The 22,607-nt window shown below is 43.6% G+C and overlaps 1 protein-coding gene across 4 annotated transcripts in view; it reads right to left on the bottom strand.

Moving 5' to 3' along the window:
• Positions 1–28: 28 nt before the first annotated feature.
• Positions 29–22,607, bottom strand: part of HEPHL1 (hephaestin like 1) — a 34,132-nt gene continuing 11,553 nt past the window's right edge. For 3 of the 4 annotated variants that reach the window (XM_017738214.1, XM_017738216.1, XM_017738217.1), the window contains 17 exons: positions 22,283–22,462; positions 21,046–21,300; positions 19,888–20,056; positions 19,071–19,207; positions 18,781–18,912; positions 15,410–15,621; positions 14,850–15,000; positions 13,452–13,664; positions 10,692–10,905; positions 8,965–9,104; positions 7,761–7,901; positions 4,705–4,811; positions 3,992–4,214; positions 3,095–3,234; positions 2,313–2,472; positions 904–996; positions 29–825 (listed from right to left, as the gene is read on the bottom strand). In XM_017738214.1, the coding sequence (XP_017593703.1) occupies positions 623–825; positions 904–996; positions 2,313–2,472; positions 3,095–3,234; positions 3,992–4,214; positions 4,705–4,811; positions 7,761–7,901; positions 8,965–9,104; positions 10,692–10,905; positions 13,452–13,664; positions 14,850–15,000; positions 15,410–15,621; positions 18,781–18,912; positions 19,071–19,207; positions 19,888–20,056; positions 21,046–21,300; positions 22,283–22,462 (2,870 nt within the window). In that variant the 3' untranslated portion in view covers positions 29–622. The remainder of the gene's footprint in view (positions 826–903; positions 997–2,312; positions 2,473–3,094; positions 3,235–3,991; positions 4,215–4,704; positions 4,812–7,760; positions 7,902–8,964; positions 9,105–10,691; positions 10,906–13,451; positions 13,665–14,849; positions 15,001–15,409; positions 15,622–18,780; positions 18,913–19,070; positions 19,208–19,887; positions 20,057–21,045; positions 21,301–22,282; positions 22,463–22,607) is intronic. The other variant, XM_017738215.1, reaches the window with a different exon arrangement.

Raw genomic sequence — 22,607 nt, 5'->3', positions numbered from 1 at the left:
ACCCATCAGGTTCTAAGATTTATTTGTAGGTCTTCAAAAATCTGTCCCTGGTGCAGTTTCCTCATTTAACAGCAAAAAAAAAAAAAAAGGGGAGAATCACTTGAATGATGGTGAATTCATTAAGCCAGACTTTGGGAAACTGCAGGGACTTGGAGATTAGCACCTGCTCCTTCAGAAGCTGACAACTTAAGCCAGTCCCTGGTGGTGTTTATTTCCTAGTGTGAACCCCATGTTTCTGCACAGAGCACATGGATGCCATGCTGCCTCCTCCTTACTCCTGTGGAAACCTTATGGATGCCAAGATGTGTGCTGCTCTGCTCAGCTGCTAGATTGGATCTTGGACAAAGCTCAGCTGAACTCCAGAGGAGTGGAAATGGTGATGGGTGGTACATGGCTCTTGGAGCTGAGTCCTACAGCTGATGTTCATTCTTGTGAGCACTGGCCATGGGGTAGGACTGTCAGCATATGCCCTGCTCCAGTTTTATTAGCAGCATGTTGCCTGGCAGTATTAGGTTAATGGTTGGACTCAGTGATCTTAGAGGTATTTTCCAACCTTAATGATTTTATGATTCTATGTCGTGAAATCCAGTGAGTCCCTGTGAATGATATTAAAAGTGGGGATTTACGGGGAATCTGTCAGAAATGCACTTTTGTCATGCAGAGCTGTGTAATGGATTCTACTTCCTTGGTAGGTGATGAAGCAGAAGAAGATTAATGCTGTTGACAGTAGAACAAGTCCAATGAAAAAGAAAGCTGCAAGTATCAGGCTGGCTTCTCCAGGACTCAAAGTTTTGCTGAAAAAGTTGCCCACTTTGTTGTCATGATCTGTTAAAAGAGAGTTGTTAATGAGAAATCTATGCATGAATCTGAAGAGTTTTAAACAGCATTTTAAAAAATCCTTACCCTTTGCAGTGGTTCCATTTGTTGCAGTAGTTGTATTGTATGCTCCAGTTGTGTGTCCTCCTTCTGAAGGAACTTCCCACTCTCTTCTCTCTTCTCAGAGATGAAAAAAGCATAGTTAAGTTGAAAGCCTTAATAAATAATTTTTTCTCTTTTGAAAAAGTAGAGTTGACTTTATTTCATTATTTCTACCTTGTTTATCTGAACAGAAATTGTGGTTAGATCATCACAGCTGTTCCTCTGGGCAGCTCCATGGGCAACATCCCCCTTTTCCATAGGCATCTCTGTTACTCCACTACTTACTGTAGTGATAGGACAAGGAGTAACTTTTAAACTGAAAGAGGGTAGATTTAGATGGGACATAAGGAATACATTTTTTATTATGAGGGTGGAGAGGCACTGGCACAGGTTGCTCAGGGAAGTTGCGGATGCCCCATCCCTGGCAGTGTTTCAAGGCCAGGCTGGATGGGGCCTTGAACAACCTGGTATAGGTGGAAAGTGTCCCTGTCCATGGCAAGGGGGTTGGAACTAGAGGATCTTTGAGGTCCCTTCCAAAACAAACCGTTCCATGATTCACTTCTGCATTTGTTTGTCCATTTGAAATCTCACAGCCCACATGAATATCCATCACATGGAATCAAATAAATTCATCATATCCAAGGAAGGAGTACTTTGGCTACATTTGGCATCTACATTTGTAACCATGCTGCTACAGGGTTAGAGGTATGAGGTGTGCCTGCTGGCACTGCTCCAACCCTTGTAGAGGAGTGCAGCCAGCACAGTGGGGACTAGGCAGGAGATGCTGGATCTAGATGTTTAGTGAAGTTATGTGATGTGGAGAGGCTCACAAAACACTTTTGGATTCACTCACATTTGCTGGAAGAGACAGGCACCACTCAAAAAGTTTGCCAACTTTTCTTAGTCGAGAGATCACCTATTTCTTGGACAAGATGAACAACTGTTTTCTGGAGCTCCTTTTATCTCAGCTGGTGTCTGCCTATGCAGGGAGGAGCCCCAAAAGCTCTGTGAGTAGTCAGGGGTCACAGGAAGGAACCAGCACCATGCCAGGCTGTAGGAACTCCCACACAGTGTGGCGAAAAGGCTAAAAAACAGCTTTGCAGATGTTTGCTGCACCATGTTTAAATGACAAATGGTCTCTAGGCTGCCACTGTCTCAGAAGGGCACTTGTGAAGCACCAACTGCTTCCAAGTTGCAGCAAAGTGCACCAAAGATTGCTGCCTTTGCCATGTCATTAGGGGTGTTTGTCCTGTCTCTTGTCACTGCTAACTGGCCATGGCACTATAGGTGCTTCCCACCGGTGCACAGGTGAGCTCTCTTCCTTTCCACCTTGCCTTCCATCCAGTTGTGCTGCAATACCACCTCTGAGTCCTAGGATGTTGCTGATACTGCACCTGATTGATTGATGGTGTAGGTTGTCTCCATGCCAGCATGGATGTGATCGGCCACGTGACAGTGCAGAAGCCACGTTCCAGGGTTTTCTGCTATGAGTTCGACTGTCTGGAAAGTCCCAGGGAAAAGGTCATATACGTCTCCTCTATGGTCCTTATCTGTCTGTAGCAAAGCAAAACCAGAATTGTGAGAGTCATGCCTCAAATACCCCCCCAATGGGCACTGAAATATCCCAGTTAGACTTCCAGCTCCTTAAGGCAGATCAGATGCTTCTTGTACATTTCTAGTGAGCATCATCCAGGGAAACTGAGGCCTGTGGACACCTCTTATTTATTCAATTAAATAACAAAAGCTGACCCCTCCTGATGACTCTAACTGCTGTTTGAGCAAAGGTGTTTCTTTGAAAGATAGATTTTTCAGGTAGTCCTGCCGGTGGCAAACTGCCACAGTGTAAAACCATACTCTAAGCTGGCATAACTCTCTCTAATTTTCTCCCTGTATCTTCCCTTATACCTATGGGTAAACACATATTCTAACCCACCTAACCATGTCCTCTAATAGTGCCCTGTATTCATATTTCATAACAGGCTCAGAGTAATAGAGGCTTTGCAAGGATCTCATTAATTTCATATTCCCTTCAAATGCAAAACTCCCACCAACCTCAGCATCAGCCCAGGGCTCTGTGCCCAAGAGACAAAACCAGGCTGGAAATCTGGAAATTTTTTTTTCTCTTATATATTTCCCATCACACTGTAAAAGTTTTACTTTGATTTATTTTACCAACCTTGAAGATGAAGGTCTGTGCATGGAAGTGAACTGTGTGGATATCCACTTCATCGCCCATTCCTATCAAATACCAGTTTGTCCTATCACCTTCATTCATCGTTAGACCCAAGAGACTGTTGTAAATCTTCCCATTGATTGCTGGAAGAATGACAGAATAGGAATGATTAATAACTGACCATGGTATGGGTGATGATAACCTCCACTTCAGGCACCCTTTGCACTTTCAGGGGAGAAGGAGTGTTTGGACAGAGAGAGGACAGGCGTGTGTAGTCAGGACAAGTGCTGTCCATAGTGACCGCTGCCACTGCAGGAGACAGTCAGGCTTTTGTTTCAGTTTCCAAATCATGTAACTATACATCATCAAACATTTTTCTGCCTTGAAAAGCATCAAATTGGACTTTTACTGGTTGAGATTGAACTCCTGAACAAACTGGATTTATGTTGAGAAGACACATGGAGAAAGAAGCCACATGGAAAAAGAGAGAATAGAATTGTTGCCTAAAATGTGTACCAGCTGCAAAAGAAAAGTTTGCTTTGCCAGGGCTGTGTGTGTCCCCATCCAGTCTGTTCTGCCTGGCTCCTGGGCTGGCTGCTACTACAGCCGCAATTCTACAATATCATCTTTATGCTCCTAAAAAACAAGCCTTGGAGGAACACGGCTCCCAAATGACGGGGGAATTCTGGCAGGGCAGCCTCTTCCCAAGAGTGTAAGAGTAAACTATCTTGTTAGAAAAATATCTTGGCTGGGCCTTGTGAAATCTTTTTGTTTCCAGCATCGCCGTTTATGAAGTTGTCACGTGGTTGGGTAACTGCAGGCTAAGTCCAGTGTCTTCCTAAAAGGGCTGTGAAAAATAAACCTCTTTCCTCTTGCCTGCTGCCGCCAAGTCCTACATACCATGCATGCAGTTGCCTTCTACAAAATTCTTAGTGGAATTAAAACCATCAGGATCCTTATGAAGGTATGTTTCAATATTTTCTTTCAAATACCAGGATTCATTTTCATCGAACACCATAAACAGAAGAGTAAATTCACGATCGATGTCTTTCCTTAGACCTCTTTCATCTAAAGTTCCTTTTCTGCAAACTACAAGAGGCCCAACCAGACCACTGTATGTGTCCTGAAATAAAATAAATACATGTGTTACAGATTTTCATTTCATCCAGTTGTGAAATAGACAGATACAGATTAACTGAAGTTTAAACTGCTTTTTCCTATCAGATGAAAAAAACCCAGTCTGATTAAAAATTTCTTTCTCTGTGTGTCTCTCTGTTAATTTACCAAAGCAATGATCTCCAGTGGCCCCTTTCACCCTTACTCGTTCTGTGATTCTGTGATTTTGTGTAATGTTTTGTCTTCACCCCAAATCCCTTCAACTATCCTTTAAGGAGGAAATCACATTACTGTGGTGTATCCCTTGGGATTTAAGTAGATTAAATTACCCAGGCATGTACAACTGTTATCAGAGGACAAAGCATCCAGCTCTGTAAATGGTTTCTCTAGCCTATGGTCTTCTCCCAGCTAAGAAGCAGGATCCTTTCAGAAACATTACACAAGGCAGGATGTGTTAGCCAAAGCAATGAAAGCTTTAATGGCCATTTCATGGTTACCTTAACAAAATTTGCTGTTGAGTAATAAACCCAAGTGATACAGTTTGGATCTGTTTTGCCAGGACCGGATCGTTCTGGGACGTTCCACCTGTAGGTGTTTATTTCCCCTGAAACAGAGAGAGAACAATTTTACCTTGAGCAGCTGGGTATTAGAGGCTTTGAATAGTATCTAACTCAGACCTGCTACCCTCCTCATCAAAAAGTTATCTGCATCAAAACTACCTGTGGAAGCATGCAGCAATGGGATAGGGATATAATTCTGCCTTCCAGGAGATCAGTGAGGTTCCAGTGGCATAAATGAGGACAGACTGCCTGGGAAAAGAAGATCTGCAAATGATACTAACTAAAGTGGCATCCCACAGAAGGAAGTTTACAGACCGGACTCTTCATCTTTCCCCTTGGCAAAACTTGTAGTGATTAGATGATCTTAGCTGCTGGTGCTTAAGGTCAGTTGAGACATTGGAAGTCAAGCCCATGAAATGTTTCTTCGACCTTCTCAATTGAAAAGGGCAAAAAGAAGTGGCAGTTGCCATTGGGATTTTGCAGAGGGTGCTGCAGAAGTGTGTCAGGTGGGGGCCCAGACAGGAGAGCTGAATACGTACCAACCTGCTGTCTGGGAGACACAGGGGTGTTCTTTCATCTTCCAGATAAGACCTTGCTCCCCAGCAATTCCCAGACAACCTCTGTCCCTTGCCAAATGTCATAATCTCTGTCACATCCTCCCTGAGCAGAAATTCCCTGACCTCTGATTTTAAAAAACCTCTAACAAATGGATGAGGAAATTATCTATTTGGGTGACAATCAGTTCTCTCCACTGAACACAAACATCTGTGTTCAGATGAACTGCCTGTGCTGTGTTTCCCTGCTTTGTTTTTTTGCTGGTACTGCAGGAAAGGGTAGGAGACCAAGACGTGGTCAACACCTTGCCCTTTTAAGTGGTGGAGAAGTGTTGAACTAGGCAATCTCTGTCCTAAAAGTCTTTCAGGGTGACAACAGCCAAGAGCAACATGGGACATGCTATGAGTCAGGTGAAAACAAGGAAATCACAGAACCACTGTTTTAGTACAGCTACAACCCAACACCTGCCAATAGCTGCCAATAGCATCTAGACAAGGAGAGTTTTCAAGCCTAAAGGGTTGGGAAGTGTCTGAGCCTAGTTTTGTGTCACTGAGCCACTACACTGTCCATGCATCATGCAGCAGTGGGTTTATTGTACAGCGGTAACTACAAAAACAAAAAAATGGTGACTCTCAACTCTCATACAGTATGAGATGGGTCTCATGTAAGTACTGCAGTATCATTTACAGGGTAAGCACCATGTCATGGAGACAGTAAGTCTATGTCATGGAGACATAGGCGAGGGAAGAGTTTCTCATCTAACCTACATCTAACCCTCTTTTTAGAGGGTGTGATCTGAGAAGGGAGGCTGGTCATGGTCCTCCACCCCTTCCTTGCTTTTTACTCCTCACCTCAGGATGTTTGGAGGCTGTAGATGGAAAAAATCTCCACCTTACTTAAAAGCTGACACATTTCAGAAGGCATTGGAGACCCATCTTTGAAGTGCAAATATGGCATAACCCCTGAAGAGAGCGATAAATATGAGGAAAACTGATGCTTTCTCCCTTTTCTTCCTATGGATGAATGGAAGAATGGACAGGGAGGGAACAAAGCTGTGGCGGATGAGAGCTGATTTAACTTAAGCTGCTATGGATATGCTCTCTGCACCTATTTACCATGTCCCCCACAGTTTCTTTAGGAGCTGGCAGTGCTCTCAGGAGTGCAGTTTGTCAGGATGCAAATCTGTCTGATGAGTGATTTAGGATTTAGTAGAATTAGACAGCCTTTGGCTAGTTTGGGGTGAGCATTCCAGCCTGGCCTAGGAAGACAGACAGTGAGGATTTCCAGATGATGGTGGTGGGGACTGAGGTGCCCAGAAATTTTTCTTGTTTTCAGGGATTTGTTTTCTATGTTAACTGCTTTTTCCAAACTCCTAAGGAAAAGTCTCTTCTTAGATCTTGCAGAAGAACGCTTTTGGCTTACTCTCACAGACACCTTCCCTCATCTAACTCATCCCAAGCCTGCTCCCATGTGGACACAGGAGACATGACAGGTGTGTTCCCGTTGTTACACTTCAACTGCCAGCCTAACAGCGTCAACGACATCATGGAGCAAATAACAAAACAAGTGAATCATGTATAAATCAGCTCCTTTCCCCCCGCCCCCCCCCATGTATTAACCACATTCATCAAACTCCAGCAAGGCAGATGGTGGTTCGTATTTGGACATGAGTTTCTGTGTAATTTTACTGTACTGATACAGCTGCTCACAGGAAAGGAATTTCAGCTTGCAAAGAGCTTTATTACATCAAAATTTCTTTTCATTTGGTTTCACACTGAAGTTCACAAATACTGTGAAAAAAGTTGCAAGGGATTTAGAAACAAAAACAATTGTTCAATTTTCAACAAAAAAAATTGATGTTCAAAAAGTTTAACAGGAATTTTTGTATATGAAAAACTATTTCCCTCATTAGAAACTGAGGCATACTTGGTACACTTTTCCAAAGATTGCTAATTTGCATGACAGCTACATTTTGCATTTTATGCGTGACTCTGAATGCAAATGCCAATTCTGTGTAGCTTCAGAGAGGCAGAGTTAATATTACCATCTGCAATTCTTACCTCCAAGTTTGAAAATTTTTAAAACAGTTTTAGAGTGTCAGTCTGGAGCCAAATGCAGCACAGGCTCACATTTCTCTTGCCATGATTATGGGCCTGCTTCTCTCTCTTTTGGAGGTTGTCCAGTGATATTACATTCCTCTTTCTACCCATGATAGGAACAAAGGCTCATTCTCTGCCCAAACATGCTCACTTGATCAAGAACCTACACATATAACAACTCAGAACTGTAGCTGAATAAATGCTGAGCGTATTATGCCTGGGAGAACATACAGATATGGGCAAGCTTGAAAGAGGGAGTATCAATCATGTGCTTAAATGCTTTTATATACAGCATTTGTAGCTCAAAGAAAAGAAGGGGGAAAAAAAAGGGAGCCTTACCAGGGAGGGTAATTGGTGTCTCAGGCTCTTCTTCACAACCCACTTCTTCTATACCATGTGCACTTATTGAGTAAGGCCTGCTGGCTTTGTTCTTAAATACAATCAGTACAGAGTCACCAACCTCAGCATGGAGTAACGGCCCTAAATTCAATCAGAAGATGCCAGTGATTCATGATGCTTTTCTTAATTCAACAGTCTTTCAATCGCTTGGCCTAGGAGTGGAGCCAAGGTCTCTATGAAAACCCTTGGGCTTTTCTATTCTTCCAGGAAAGCCATCAAAATTGATTTATCTCAGCTGATGAAAAGCTCCATATGTATAAATAATGCCTTTTCAGTCAATGAAGAGAATTGTTCACTCTGAAGACAGATCTTTGGACAGCTGGTTTTTAAGGAAAATTCCTGAGGATGGTTTTTGAATATTTCAAAGTTTTATTTCTTAAGCTGGTAATTGCCACCTCTTTTTTTTAACTTTTTTTGGGTTTTTTTACTGTTGTCCTTTAGAAAAGGAAATGGTGAATATTTTCCTAGGGAAGGTTATCTCAGGGGAACGGTATGAAACTGTGTCAGGGGAGGCTTAGTTTCAATATTAGGAAAAGGTTCTTCCCCCAGAGGGTGATTGGGCACTGCAACAGGCTCCTCAGGGAAGCGGTCACAGCACCAGCCTGACAGAGTCCAAGGAGCACTTGGACAATGCTCTCAGGCACAGGTCGTGACTTGTGCAGGGCCAGGAGTTGGACTTCAATGATCTTCCAACTCATGATATTCTATAATTCTATGACTATTTTATGACCAGTTGTTGCCTGCTTTTCACCCCATTAAAAACATGAGTTGATGGTTATTTTATGATGGGTAAAATTACGTCTTGCCCAATTGCAGATACAAATCCAGCTCCTTAATATTGTCTTAATCTGTTTACAAGAGTCTCCCCCATGTTACAAGCTCTGAAGCTAAGGTGAATCCTGGAATTGCCATTATAGCACTCCTTAGGATATTCCTTATTCACGTTCAAGAATGAATTCTTTAATTGGGAAAGCATCTTTACACTCAGCAATTTAATAAATAGTTTTTAAAGTCACGGATAACTTGGAAAAGGCATCAGTGTTTCTTATTTTCCATCTTAAAAATGCTAGAAAACATCTTAGTTTTTGGAAAGCAATCCTCTCACTGACGACAGGCTTGGTCTGGAGACATGAGATCTACTTGCCCAGGATTTCCAAGTGTTCCTCCTCTTCTGTCCTCACTTTGCGCTGTGTGAAGTTGCCACTTGTGTACTCCCTGTAAACCACCTTCTTGTATTTTGAACCGATCAGGTCTTCTGCTTGGCTCAGAAAAACATGCCCATAGCTGCAAAAGAAAAAGGCAATAAAAGCACTAAACCTTATATGTCTAAGAGCTAGTAACTGTTGTGTTATTCAAAATAGATTTAATGAGAATATACAGCTTGATCCAATGTTCTGATTGATGTGAAGGCCTTGAGAGATGCCAGAGGTTTTAAGCAGCAAACAGCAAGAGTGATAATCCTCACTGAATGCACACCCTCTTCAAACAGGTAAAGCTGAGGATAAATTTCCCTCTCCAAGAAACTTTGTGAACACAAATTCTTCACCAGAGCTGTCAGAGCAGAGATGACGTGCAGGGTAAGAGTGGTTTCAGCTGCCCTCTCCAGCTGCATCATTCACTCCAATAAAAGATACTGCCTGTCCCTGGAAACCTGAATCCTCTTATCATGATGGCAGCTTTCCCTATCTTGGCTATCAGTCAGCCACGGGAAGATGATAATCAAAGCTTGACCTTCTGAAACAAATGCCATCATCTGAGATAAAAGGGAGCTTCTTTACCCTTCCCTCTTGCTGCTGTGTACTGCACAGGTTGGATGCTTTCCCAGCATGACAATAAAGGGAGCAATGTGTTTTCCCTTCTGCACCTGGAAGGGGATGCTTTCCAGGTTTACCCTCAGTTTGTTGCTGCTCCCATGGGATCTCAGCGGGCTGACTCGCCGGCAGAGGACACTCACAACCCACTGTGCAGCAGAGTATTCACCCTCTTCCGGGAGCAGCTGTCTCCCAGCTGCTCATCTCCAAGGTGCCCCTGGCAGGGGAGTTGTAAGGCTGGCTCACAATACACTAAATAAAACCAAAAAACACCCCAGGGATACTGCTTGTTGTAGCAGCGAACTGTGTGTACAACAGCAGCCTTTGACAGTACTAGAGTTTATGTTTTCTTTAAACTCACATCATCACCTGTGACTCTTCAGGTGTATTTTTTACAGACTCCTCTTCCTCTGTACAAGGAGCAGTTTCCCACATGCTTTTCTAAGGTTTATTTTTGATGTATGTTCCTTTTTGCTTTCACCAAAGTGTCCTCAGAGGCCAGTCTATGCAATATGATCTGGAATGTGTATTTTTTTTCACAAGTTTTTTATTCCTTAACGCAGTACAGTGATTCACTTGCAGGGTTACTTATGTTCTGATCTTTTCAGGGGATCCAGGGACTACCATGCTGCAGAAAAGCAGGCTCAGCACGCCCTTCACGCATCTGTATTGCCTAGAGGACCTCACATCTGGAACAGGTACCTAGGTTTCTCCTCTATGAAAACCAGAGCACTGGAATGGCAAGGCTGGGGAGAGTACGGAAGAGAAGGGGGTCACGGGGCATCATTGTAAGGTTGAGCCAGGGCTGGAACACAAACTTGGAAGCCTTCTTGAATTCAACAGCATTGCAAGACACTCTGAAATGAAAGCATTTGAAACTGGTGCATGTGAACTAGTCTAGTCTGAGAGGCTGTGACTTTATAAATACATTTTCTTGTATTATGTTTGGCGAAGAGTTCCTCCTAAAAAATAGAAGGCTGGTGTCATGAAAAGGTGCTTCAAAGTTTCCCCTCCACTGTAAGTGTGCCCTGTGCCCACAACTGTTTTTTGGTTTGGGTACCTTTCCTCATTGCTGCTGATGTTGTAAATCTTTGGTGCCGAGCTCTTATTTGAGGCATAGTCCCACTCAACTTCCTCTGCAGCAATGTAGTAGAGCCTCATGGCTCCACGCTGCTGCTGGGCTTGGGTGGTGTTGCGGCAGCTGCTGACCTCGTAGAGATGTTTCATCCCACCAACAAAGTGATCGAAAGTCCTGCAAACCACTTTGAACGTGCCTGGAAAGAAAAACACATGAGATTTAAGCAATTAAAAAACCTGAAAAGCATGTAGACAAATTAGGTCCTGTGTACATCTCTGATCTGTCCTCAGACAAACCTAATCTATGATGCTGTATGGAAAAGTCAAGCAAGGGGATGTTTATAGAGAATGATAGACTATACTAGGCTGGAAAAGACCTCCAAGATTATCAAGCCAGCCCTTAACCCAGCACTGCCAAGTCCACCACTAAACTGTGTCCCTAAATGCCATATCCACAATCTTTTAAATACCTCCAGGGATGGTGACTCCACCACTTCCTGGGCAGCCTGCTCCAATGAACTAAAACTCACCAATGCAACCTGAGGTTATTCCCTCTTTTCCTGTCACTTGTTACTACTTGGGAGAGAAGATCAACACCCAGGTAGTTATAGAGAGTGAGAAGATCCCCTCTGAGCCTCCTCTTCTCCAGGCTTAATACTCCCTCAGCCACTCCTCACCAGACATGTGCTCCAGACCCTTCCCCAGCTCCATTGCCCTTCTCTGGACACACTCCAGCCCCTCAATGTCCTTCTTGTAGCAAGGCGCCCAAAACTGGGCACAGAATTCGAGGTGTGGCCTCACCAGTGCTGAGTACAGGGGGACAATCACTGCCCTGGTCCTGCTGGCCACACAATTGCTGATCCAGGCCAGGATGCCATTGGCCTTCTTGGCCCCCTGGGCACACCCTGGCGCATATTCAGCTGCTATCACCAGCACCCCCAGGGTCTTTTCGGCTGAGAAGTTTTCCAGACACTCTGCCGCCAACCCTTGGCATTGCATGGGATTACTGTGAACCAAGTGCAGGACCCAGCAGGACCTGACCTTGTTTTGCTCCACAGGAAACACTAGCCATCTTTGCTCAAAAATCACTATAAATTACTTCTAACTATTTGAGTTAGATTAGCTTTGCCAAGGAAACTCAGAAGAGCACTTAGATGTCTGGCAGCAGGAACAAGCTTGCCAGTGAGCCTTCACTGCCAGCAAGCCAATGCTGCAGACATGCCCATGAGGAACACAAGACGATGTAGGAGGAAGCGTTCATTGCAAAGCTCAATAAAGGCATGGAAAAACAAGGGTTGTGTTTCAGAGCTGCTGGTTCCTTGTCCCTGAGCACAGAGCCACTGTACCAGCCTTCAGTGCAAGAGATTCTCCACTCAGCCCCTGCAGTTTGTCCGTTGTAATCAGGCTAATGGAGGCCTCTTCGCAATAGTGATACAGACCCACTGCACAGGAATACCTGCTTATAACCATTTGTTTATATGCACAGTTGAGATAAACTGCAGCTTTCTGACCCTTTGCATTCCCTTCACGAAAGGCCAAGCCACCATGGGCCTTTTTTTTCCTTTGGTAGCTCTGGTGGTCAAAGACAGTAGTGATTGTGGGAGCGTATCTTGGCATGTTCATGGGCAGATTTTAGTATTTATACTCTCCTTCTCTCCTTCCCATTTCCTCAATCAGAAGTTGACCATGATGTTGTCCTGTACAGCTCCACCTGCTAGCACTCTGTGAAGGAGGAAAGCACTTTCACAGCTGCTTTGCATGTGATAGAACCAAAATTAGAAGCATAGCTCTGTCCAGACTAGATCTCAATCCATTTCCTGTGCTTCAGGGGAAAAAGTGATGAAAATGATAAAATAACATGTAATTTTAAAAAATCACATGCATTAGTGATTGTAAAGATCTGGTAATTCATTCAATTTCCCTTATTGCCAGTAGAAGCTTAGCCAAAAATTAATAATCCCTTAGAATAGTTGTTTTGTATGAGTTCTACAGTGCAGTTTCATGACAGATGGTGGAAATGTTTTGGATTTGCGCAAGAAAATTTTCGGTTGTCTTACAGGCGCCTGCAACAGAGGTTTAACCTGGCACATACACAACTCCAATCTACATTTCTATCAGGTGCTCTGGCCAAGAATGGCCCTTGGCACAGCCCTATACAACCCTCATGATTCTGTTGATCTAAACAGAGTTGCACCAGTGTAAAGCAAAGTAATGATGTACTCTGTATTATGAAGCTTATTTGGTGTCTCCAGCAAACAACTCATACTCTCCTAGTTTGAAGTATGAATCACTGGATTACCCATGAGATTTAAAAGTACCTTCAATGTATAAGCTTCTGAAGAAACTCCTAAAGGCTGACTATTATTGAAAAGCTTTTGTTGAAGTCCTAAAATACCTTAAATGATGCTGACTATCCACCTGGAAGTGGATTTGTTTTTCTAAAAAAAGTCTGTTTGGAGAATTCCAGAAATTCTGTGAGCATCCTGTTAACTATCTCTCTGCCTGCTGCTCTACATGTCCCAAGGTCATTAGAGCCTCTGGTCTTCGGTGCACATGCATATTTGATTTATACACCTTCCCAGAAAAGTAACCCAGCCTGAATTCTCAGCTATGCCAGGTGCCCACAGTCTCCATGCTTTCAGGAAGCATGCTCCTTGTGCAGAGCAGAGTATCTCACTGACTGTCATTTTGACTGACTGGTATCTGCAAGTGCCACACAACCAAGATCAGTTCATGAACATACCCACACGGTCTGGCTGCATTAGTGCTGTCCCTGATAAATGAGGAAACAAGGCCAGCCCGTCCCTCGTCGTCCCTCTCAAGTCAATGGTGTTTCCTTGAAAATGGACCCCGTGCATGTCGTAGTGACTGCCCAGCCCAATGAGGTGCCAGGAGACCCTGTCATTCTTGCACATGGTCAGGCCTGGCAGATTGCCATACAAGTAGCCATTGACAGCTGGAGGAGAAGGAAAAATCTTGGTTAGCAGCAGGTCCACAGAAACCCATTAGACAGCCTCCTATCGCCTTCCTGGCCAGAGACTCACAACTCAGCAAGTCACTAAACGGGCATTTTGTGAAGCAAGGGTAGCATTGGAGCACACCAAATTAACATCTAAATGCTATTCCTATAAACTCAGAACTTCTACCTCTTGGGTTTTAGCCTGTAAAATCTTGTAATAGCCCTTTGCAGTGATGTAGCACTCCTCCTCTGAGCTTTTCAGTGTGCCTCCCAAACACCAGCCAAGTGTACAAATTAGGTACCTCCTTTCAGCCTGGAAAATGTATAACTAGGTGATTAAGGCTATGGAGAGGGCCATAAAAAGTCTGAGATACAAATTCAGTTCTGATGGAGCCTTTTTATGTGATTTCGATCTTTGATTTCCACCTTTACTTCCTAAATGTATATCTTTCTTTTACAAGGGCACTAGGAGGCTAAGCTCCCTAATCCTCAAATGTTCTCTGTGTTCAATGTATGAAAGATGCTATTAAAGCACAAAACTTCAGTACGAGATCCATCTCATAGTGGAAGAATAAAATAGATGGGTCCAGAAACCCCAGGGTTCTCTAAAAATATGTATCTAAAGCAAAGATAAGGTTATGTGATTTGCTCAAGTCTGTCATCCGAGGGATACCTTTGAGGAGATCCATGCTGAAGTCAGATACTTGCATCCAGAAATGATGTTTTAAAATCTTTTTGGCCATTCCCCTAGTTTTCGCCTCTTCTCTTCCAGAGGTGGTCACTGCCCAAATGGTAGAGCAGAGCAGAGCAGATGGACTTTACTGCCTAAGTCAGTGCCAAGACCAGCAGTGAAATTTAAAACACTAGTGAACATTGGCTTCTTCTGCAGCTGATGCCTATCTCTGGCATTGTGCCTTTTTACAGAACTGTTGTATCTCAAACCAATGCTCTGTTCCCTTTCTCCAGGTGTAGTTGGTAGGTGGATGCATTTGTTGCTATTGTGACTGGGGTTTCAACATGCTTTCTGAGGGCATCAGGAGCTGACTATAATCTGACTGACAGCTTTCCAGCTCACTCTCCCGTGCAGTGCAGTGAGCTGTGAATGATGATAAAACCTGCCAACCCATCTTCCTAATATGATTGAAGAAAAGGTATCATTAAGAGATATTAGGTATTTCATACCATGCATTTTGTTGGATTCCATGAAATCAGCATCATTTTCATCTACTTTTGAAGGGTCTCCAGTGAATGCTTCAATATTCTTGTTCAGATACCAGCTGTCATTCTCATCAAAGATTGAAAAAAGGAGGTAAAATTCTCTGTCTATTCCTTTCTGTAGACAAGAAGGAGGACAAGACATAAAAAAAAGTCTATTCAATAAAAATTAATAAGTTTTTTTAACAAAGCCTTCTTTTCCCTGAAGCCACCTTCTTACTAAGTCTACATCGAGACAAGGATTGGCACCTTTTTCATCAGCCAGAAGGATAAATAAAGTGTCCATTACCTGGTGTGAAAAGAGGTATTCATTGCATGGAAAAGACAGAAAAGCTAGGGAAGAGCCAGAATATTAGGAAATTACGATTTTGTCTTATTAACCACACCTTTAGCTTAGCTTTTACCCCGAGGAGTGACATTTGTTTAATCTCTGTAAACTGAGCCGGGAAACTGGGCAAATTGCCCATATGGGAACCCCCAGTGCACCACCCTGCTGTTAGGGACAAGCAGATATTCACGCTGGGCACCTGTGTCCCGTCGTGATTCAGAGTGTTCTTCCGGCAGACCAGCAAAGGTCCCACGAGGCCAGAGTTGGTGTCCTTGACAGCATCAGTGGCTGAATAGTAAAGATAGGTCAGGCACGGGGGGTCACTCTCTGTTGGACCTCCATTCTCAGGCACCCTCCACTTGTATGTGAAGGTTTCACCTGGCTTAACGTGGGCTCCTGGCTTCAGGTAGCCTGTAGAGAGAAAGTTGAGATGCACCAAGATTACAGGAAGGCTTTGTCTTCCTGACTACAAGAGTTGGATGGAAGTCAGGCGTAGCTGCTGATTTCTGTGGAGAAGCTCCCCCTTGCCACCACAGCACCATCCCATAGCCTGGGCAGTTATGCCACGGGGACATCGCACCTGAGTCCCGTCCCACGGCGACAACCAAGCCCATTCCCCGCAGAACAAGTTCAACTGCTCCACTCAGACACCATCCAACTTTGGATTGGATTATCTTGATTCAATCAGACAAGGGATGCAGAGCTCATCTTGGTGCTTAAATGGCTTCCTTGAATGTAGCTTATCTGCCCTATCATGGAATTTATCTGTGGCACAAACTCAGACTCTGCTTTTCATTAAGCACCAACAAATCAATTACATTAGTGAGTGGAGCTGGAACTGTGGTTCTTTAGAAATTCAGAACAAATCTGACCCTGGTAATTGTTTCTTTTCAATTTTGTAGCAATGCACAGAAGCCTCTGTCAGCATCTCCAGAGAGTGGATGATATTGCTCTTTGTTGGAGGCTACTTTTAAAGGATTTGGGCCATTGTCTGCTGTCATGCAAAGGGTGGATTTAGATTTTGTTTAATACTTAAGCATCCATTGTCTAGATTTTCTCAGCACAGTCAGTCTCTAATACTCCAAGAAAATCTTCTTAGAAACTTAGACACAAGTGAAAATAGCAGTATTACATCTGAACACAGCTATTTGCTGCAAACTGCAGTACAAAGCAGAGTATGGCTTCCACAGTATCTGATAGTACTGGACTCATCCTGCAACAGTGCTCAATAACAAAAACATTGATTTGGAGTCAAAAACCTTCTGCGACCAACAAGTGCCAAATGCAATATGCAAAGGTATTTCCTGAGAGCACAACTGGAAAAAACATATGTCTGCACTCATCTCCAGATGCAGGTATGTTTATTTACAGTATTTTCCCATGAATAAGCTGCATTCAGACAATATGCAACTTCTGAAAAATTATTTACCCTCACTGTAAACCTACAGCCTCTTCATGTATGCCTACAGGATTCCTGCATGTATACACTTGTAGATAGATGTAATGGAAATCCAAGAGTTAAAAGGAGAGAAGAAGGGGCAGAAAGATTATTGATGAATCTGGAGTCAGGTTCCTCTCCAAAGACCCAGAGGTGTGCCAGCTCACATGGCTGCTGAACATGGTTTTGGGCTGATTTTGCTACGCACCGAAGTATGCAGTGCTGAAGGGCGCTATTACCAGGGAGTGTTAAATGAAAGCCCAACAGCTCTGCAAGCAGAGGGAAGTGGGACTTCCATTGGAGAACTGTCTCTGACATAGGTGGCATTAGGATCTGTGCAGATAACTTCAAGGCTGAACTCAAGCCAGTTGTTTTTTTCATGTTTTGTCTCCTGGCGAATTTGTTGAGTTGCAAGGTCAGCAACAAGAGACAACAATTTTGCATTGATTTTATTGTATGATGAGTTTTACATGTTGACCTAATTCTCTCTCGGCACAATTGTCAAAAGAGGGATTATGTCCCATGAGTTTCTTTTGATGTGTTGTAGTGGAAACAAAGCAATTTTAGGCAACAAGAAAACTACATTTCTTGCCCCACATTGGGCGCCAACCTAATGCAGTACTTGTGCTCGAGGCATGAGCTCTGACATGCCCCAGGTCAGAGACAGTCCAGCTGCGTTACTTCTCTGTGTCACTGAAGCAACTTCGGAATCAGGAAAAGAGCTATTTGCTGGGCTAGCTCGCTGGCTTCTTTGCAGATGTAAGACGCCAGGAGCCGATGGGATCGGCTCACGTTAGCTCGGAGACAAAGGAAGAGAGAGGCTGTTCTGGTCTGGCTCCTAACAGGTTTATTGTTAGAAGTTTCACAACCCGAACAAGCTCGGAAGGGATGGAATGCGATGGGATGGGATGGGATGGGATGGGATGGGATGGGATCCTCCCCGAGGCTTGTCCTCAGTTTTATAGAGAGTTTGAAAACCAGGGCGAAAGGGGAAAGCAACCAATGAGTTACAAGCCAGGGGGAGGATACAATTTAACAAGAACCACTGGGGTAAACCAAGAGGCGGGAGTTATAACAGAGAACCAGTGAACAACCGAGTAACCTGCAATCTTCCCGAACAGGGGGAGGCGGCTTGTGCCCGGGCACCACCCAGGGGGTGCAGCTTAGGCTTCTGAGCCGCCCCTCGACCCACCCTCTGAGTCTGCCTCTTCAGGAAACACGATCCAGGGGAGGGGCTGGGATTGATTGGCATCACGCTGCCCCAGCCCCGCAGGGGGCTGGGTTACAGCAACACTTTTCAGTGCTGAAAATGCAGCAAAAACTTTTTTGGAGACCACAGCATGATCTCTGTAGGTGCTATGAATTGGATTCATCTCACCTTAATTGGGCCATCTCAAGCTTAGTCCCTAACCCAATCTCTAGACTTCTGTTGTTGGTGGAGAGAGAATCACATCTCCAAAGGGTCTTCTTGTCACTGACTGTAAAAGGTGCCTACCAATTGAACATGAAATTTAACATCAAATAGTTAAATTTAGGTGAAAGGACCCTGTTCTTGCACAAAACGAGAGGAAGAATTTAATATATGCTCCATTTCGGCATTTATGTATTTATAAGAATTAATAAGGATTATCAGTGCTTCGTGTTCCAGGGCAATCAGATAAAAGCTGCCTTTGACACTGACTATCCTGAAGTAAAGCAAGGGCAATGCTCAGCCCGGATAAGAGAATTGGGAGTGAAGCAGCTGGGACCATGTGGATAGCTATAGCCGAAGATTCAGCAGGGCCATCATGCCAGATCCTAAGATTCATAATTCTGGAACATGTCCAGAGGAGATCCACTGGTTGCAATGGAGCAATATTAGATTAGAATGAATAGAAATTGATTGTGCTTGTGACTTTTGTTCAATGTGGACCTCAGCTAGTTTTAGATATCTTGTCTGGAACATATCCAAGGAGACGAACCATCACATTTGCAGACTGTGGAGTCCCATGGATTGTGTCATGAAGGGTAGATACAACTAATCAAATGATCCCTTTTGTGCCTTAGCACCCACAAAAGGGCAAACCTGCAGAGCTCAGCAGCAGATTTTTGGACTCAAGTATTCTGGATGCAGTAGTGCAGCCAAAACTTACCATCTAAGTAGGGAGCACCTTCGGACAGCTTGCTGAAGCTTACACCATGGGCCATGATGCTATAACTTCTTCTGGCTTTGTTGGCAAAAGTAACAAGCACCGTATCTCCCACTTCAGCTTTTATAACAGGGCCTTAATAAACAGAGTGAGGGAAGGTATTAGAAGGACTACTCTCCAGCATACTTCCACCAAAAGAAGACAGAGCTGTGTGCATTAAATTCCCCTCTCAGTCCAGCTGGTTCTACATTCAAACCTGATGTAATGACAGGAGGGGAAAATATTCACTGTACCAAGTATTCCCAGGTGCTTCATGTCCTCTGACCAAGTCTTCTTACTGAACGTTGCGTCAGTATATCCCACATAGCGAACTTTCCAGTATTGGCCTCCTATTCTGTCAGTCCCTTGTGTGAAATATGTTGCAGATTCACTGTGGAATTAGCAAATCAGACTGGTCAAATAATTGAAGGTTCAAGCAGAACCCTTCATTTCAGATAAAGTTATTACTCCTGACACAGGAGAAATGACCCCCCAAGTTACTAATCTGCATACACTTTTCTAGCACACGAAGAAAGATATTACTGGTTTGAATTAGTTAACAAATGGGCATTCATTGTGCATTAGACTTTTATGTTTAACCCTGATTTACTTAGGGAGACATCTGTATCAACTTACCTTAGGGCAAGAACTGTGCAGAGTGTGTCTCTAATCCTTGTTGGCTTTTCTGGGAGATACTATAATGAAATTTGTCTCTCTCCATCAGTAATAACAGGGGGGAAAGTTCTGCCACTGTGGCACCTCTGAACTCCAGTGATTGTAAGTGTGAAAGCTGCCTGCAGAGTCTCAATGATGGGTCATTAACTGTGTTGAACGTGGCATGCCTCACTTTCCCCATGGATTTAATGGAGTAAGATAAGTGCTTCCAGAACGCACCTTGAAGCATCGCACTTACGCATCTAGCTTCCTGACAAAGTTGTTTAAATCCATTCCTCCCTGCCCCTTTCAATTAAAATTAATGACAGTGCAGGACCTAGCCCTGGTGAATCACTGGAGCAGTGTCACAAGGACTCCTGAAATTAAAGCACAACAGGAGTTGACAAGAAACCTTACCTTCCAGTGGCGTTCAAACCCTGCCCAGTGAATTTATCATAACCGTCAGGTCCATAATTCCAGAGCACTTCTTCAGCAGCAATGTAATATCTTCTCTTGTGACTGATTGGTGAAGAGTGAGACAGGTTTTTTTGGCAGATCTGAACATCATATAGTGCCTCCATGCCACCTGGGAGGAGAAAGAGTCTGGAGACAGTCCCTGACCAACTGCAGAGTCAGCAATCTTATGGATACAAGTGCGTATTCAGAATTCTCTGGGAGCTACGTGGATTGGAAACAATTGCTACAGTAAATTTCTATTTCAAAAGATCTGGCCTACAATAGGCCAGATACCAACACCCTTCCTGGGTGGTACTTTATGCAACAGGTGAAACTCACTGACATCAATGACACTCTTTAGTGGACTTATTTACTCAATTTCTTAATCTGCATAAGGATGGTAGAATGATTTTGGAGGTCAGAGTGCCTCCAGATATCTGCAAAATGGCATCATCTCCCCCTGACTTCATTAAAATACGGATGGGTTATTTCTGCTGAAAGTATTTGTTGCTTGCCAGAATCGAGTCTGTTTTGCCTGATGCAGATCCCACTGAAGTGTGTAAGAATTCTCCCAACTCATCTCTGCTTTGATAATTATACATTGCCTGCGGCCATGACACCTAGTTTATGATACATGCTTTTGGGGTCTCGCACCACACAAGTATCACAAAATCACCATCAAATTCCTCTACGTAATGGTTTCTGAAAACACTGCCAAGTTTTGCCTGATTTCCATAAAGCAAAAAGCTATTAAGTGTTCAGCTGGCATGACTTTTTTTAATGTGTAAGTACTTGTCTACAACAAAAATTGGTGATGAAAGCTCCTCTCACTGCTCATCAAAATCTCAGGTTTGCCTAGGAAGCATGTGGACAGAGCTGAGTCTAGCAAGTCTTCCTCACATGAGTTACATGGCCAAGTCATTCATACTAGCTGAAGATTTGGCCCAACCAATTTCTGCTGGTGACTAAACTCATGTTCATGATGTTTATTTGGTGAAACAGTCACAAATTGTTCCAAAGTCACAAAGAAGTGTCAAATCCTGCTTTCCCCGGAAGCCTCTCCCAGTTTTCTCTTCCAAACACAGTAGAGGCTGATGAGGGAGATCTATAGCAGCGTACCTCGTAAGTGCTCATTAACCTGGCACGTTATCAGCCACCTGCCGGGGCTCCCCGGAGTCATCTCCGCCGTGATGAATGTTGCTGGGAAGAGACCGATGACATCTGCTCTCTGGTCTCTGCTAGTGAACGTGTGGCCGTAGAAATAAGCAGCATGGATATCTATCTCGCTTCCCATGCCAAACAAGTGCCAGGACATGGGAGTGTCGGCACACATCTCCAAGCCGGGGAGATTGCCATATATATAACCGTTAATAGCTAAAAACAAAAGCACGAGACTTTATGAGAGGTGAAAGAAGAGTGCCTCTGATCCCATTTCTAAGGATGATCCTTTCCTGGCCCAGAAAGAAACTACCTGAATGTTCACACTGAATAAGGCCCTCACAGGCTCCTTGATGAAGAGCAGCATTTCGAACATACATCTTACTGCTCTGGATGATCAAACGCCCCAAATTCTCTCTCTGTGTCTGTGAAAAACTTCCTGGGTAATATCAAGGTGTTGCAAAGGCCAAGTCATCACCAAAAAGGCCTGATAATGAAGTTAACTTGTTCTGCAGATATTCAGCAAGGCTGAAATCTATTTCCTCTTTTTCTAAGTCATAAATATACCATTATATGCCAGGCTCAAGCAATTTAGATTTGAAAATTATATCAGCCAAATCAATGTAGTCAGCTCTGTCTTCCTCAGCTTCTACATCTGATAATGTATCAGGATGCTAGGAGAATGAGACTCATATGTTGCACAGTATTTTATTTCCTAGGCTCCCCAGAACAACCAAAATATACAGAAATACCTGGAATTAACTTCTTACACCAAATGTCCAAATAACACAAAGTACCATTGGCCAATATATCTCTGAAGGGCAGCAGTGGTTGTACCAGCCAGCCCATCATCCACAAGCCCATTGAGAATTCTTTCAGTACACACATCTCAAAGTGCTCTGCAGCTTTTTTTGCTCTTTTCAAAACTGGACAAAAAAAATGGCTTATATCTGTTGCCTAAGATAAAATGCTAAACCAATGTCAGAGCTGGGCATGAAAGCCAAATCTGCTTTCTGCAAACCAGTGTGTCATGCTGTATTTAGGGAGAGGTTTTTATCAACACAGTACTTCAACATTCTGACACATTCCTTGCTGACACAGATAAAGGAGAGACATCACAGGGGACAGAAAGTCTGACTGAAGGGAAAAGAGCCTGGTCACTGCTGTAGGTCACCATTTACTCAAAAGTCCTTCTCACCATGCATTCGGTTGCTGGTCCGGAAACCTTCATCCTCTTTGTCAACTGTGTCTGGTTCTAAGCAGAAGGTATTTATATTCTCATCAAGGTACCAGCTGAAGTTTTCATCTACAATGCTAAACATCAGGGCAAAAGCATTAGCAGCACCAGTCCCTTCTATTGTGGTCTCATCTGCAGTTCCTAAATTGCAAACGAAAAGGAAAGTGATAAAAAAAGCCTTGGAGAGGATTGAATTTAAAAATGACAATAACCTTGGAGCACTCGAGGAAATACAGTTCTTTGCCCACAGTCTGCAGGGCAGGATGAATTTCACCTAATTTTCTAG

This window comes from Corvus brachyrhynchos, unplaced genomic scaffold (genome assembly GCF_000691975.1).
Source record: "Corvus brachyrhynchos isolate BGI_N302 unplaced genomic scaffold, ASM69197v1 scaffold117, whole genome shotgun sequence".
In the NCBI taxonomy this organism is placed as follows: Eukaryota; Metazoa; Chordata; class Aves; order Passeriformes; family Corvidae; genus Corvus; species Corvus brachyrhynchos.
The sequence above is the reverse complement of the archived record's forward strand: the minus strand, read 5'-3'. Positions and strand labels throughout refer to the sequence as shown.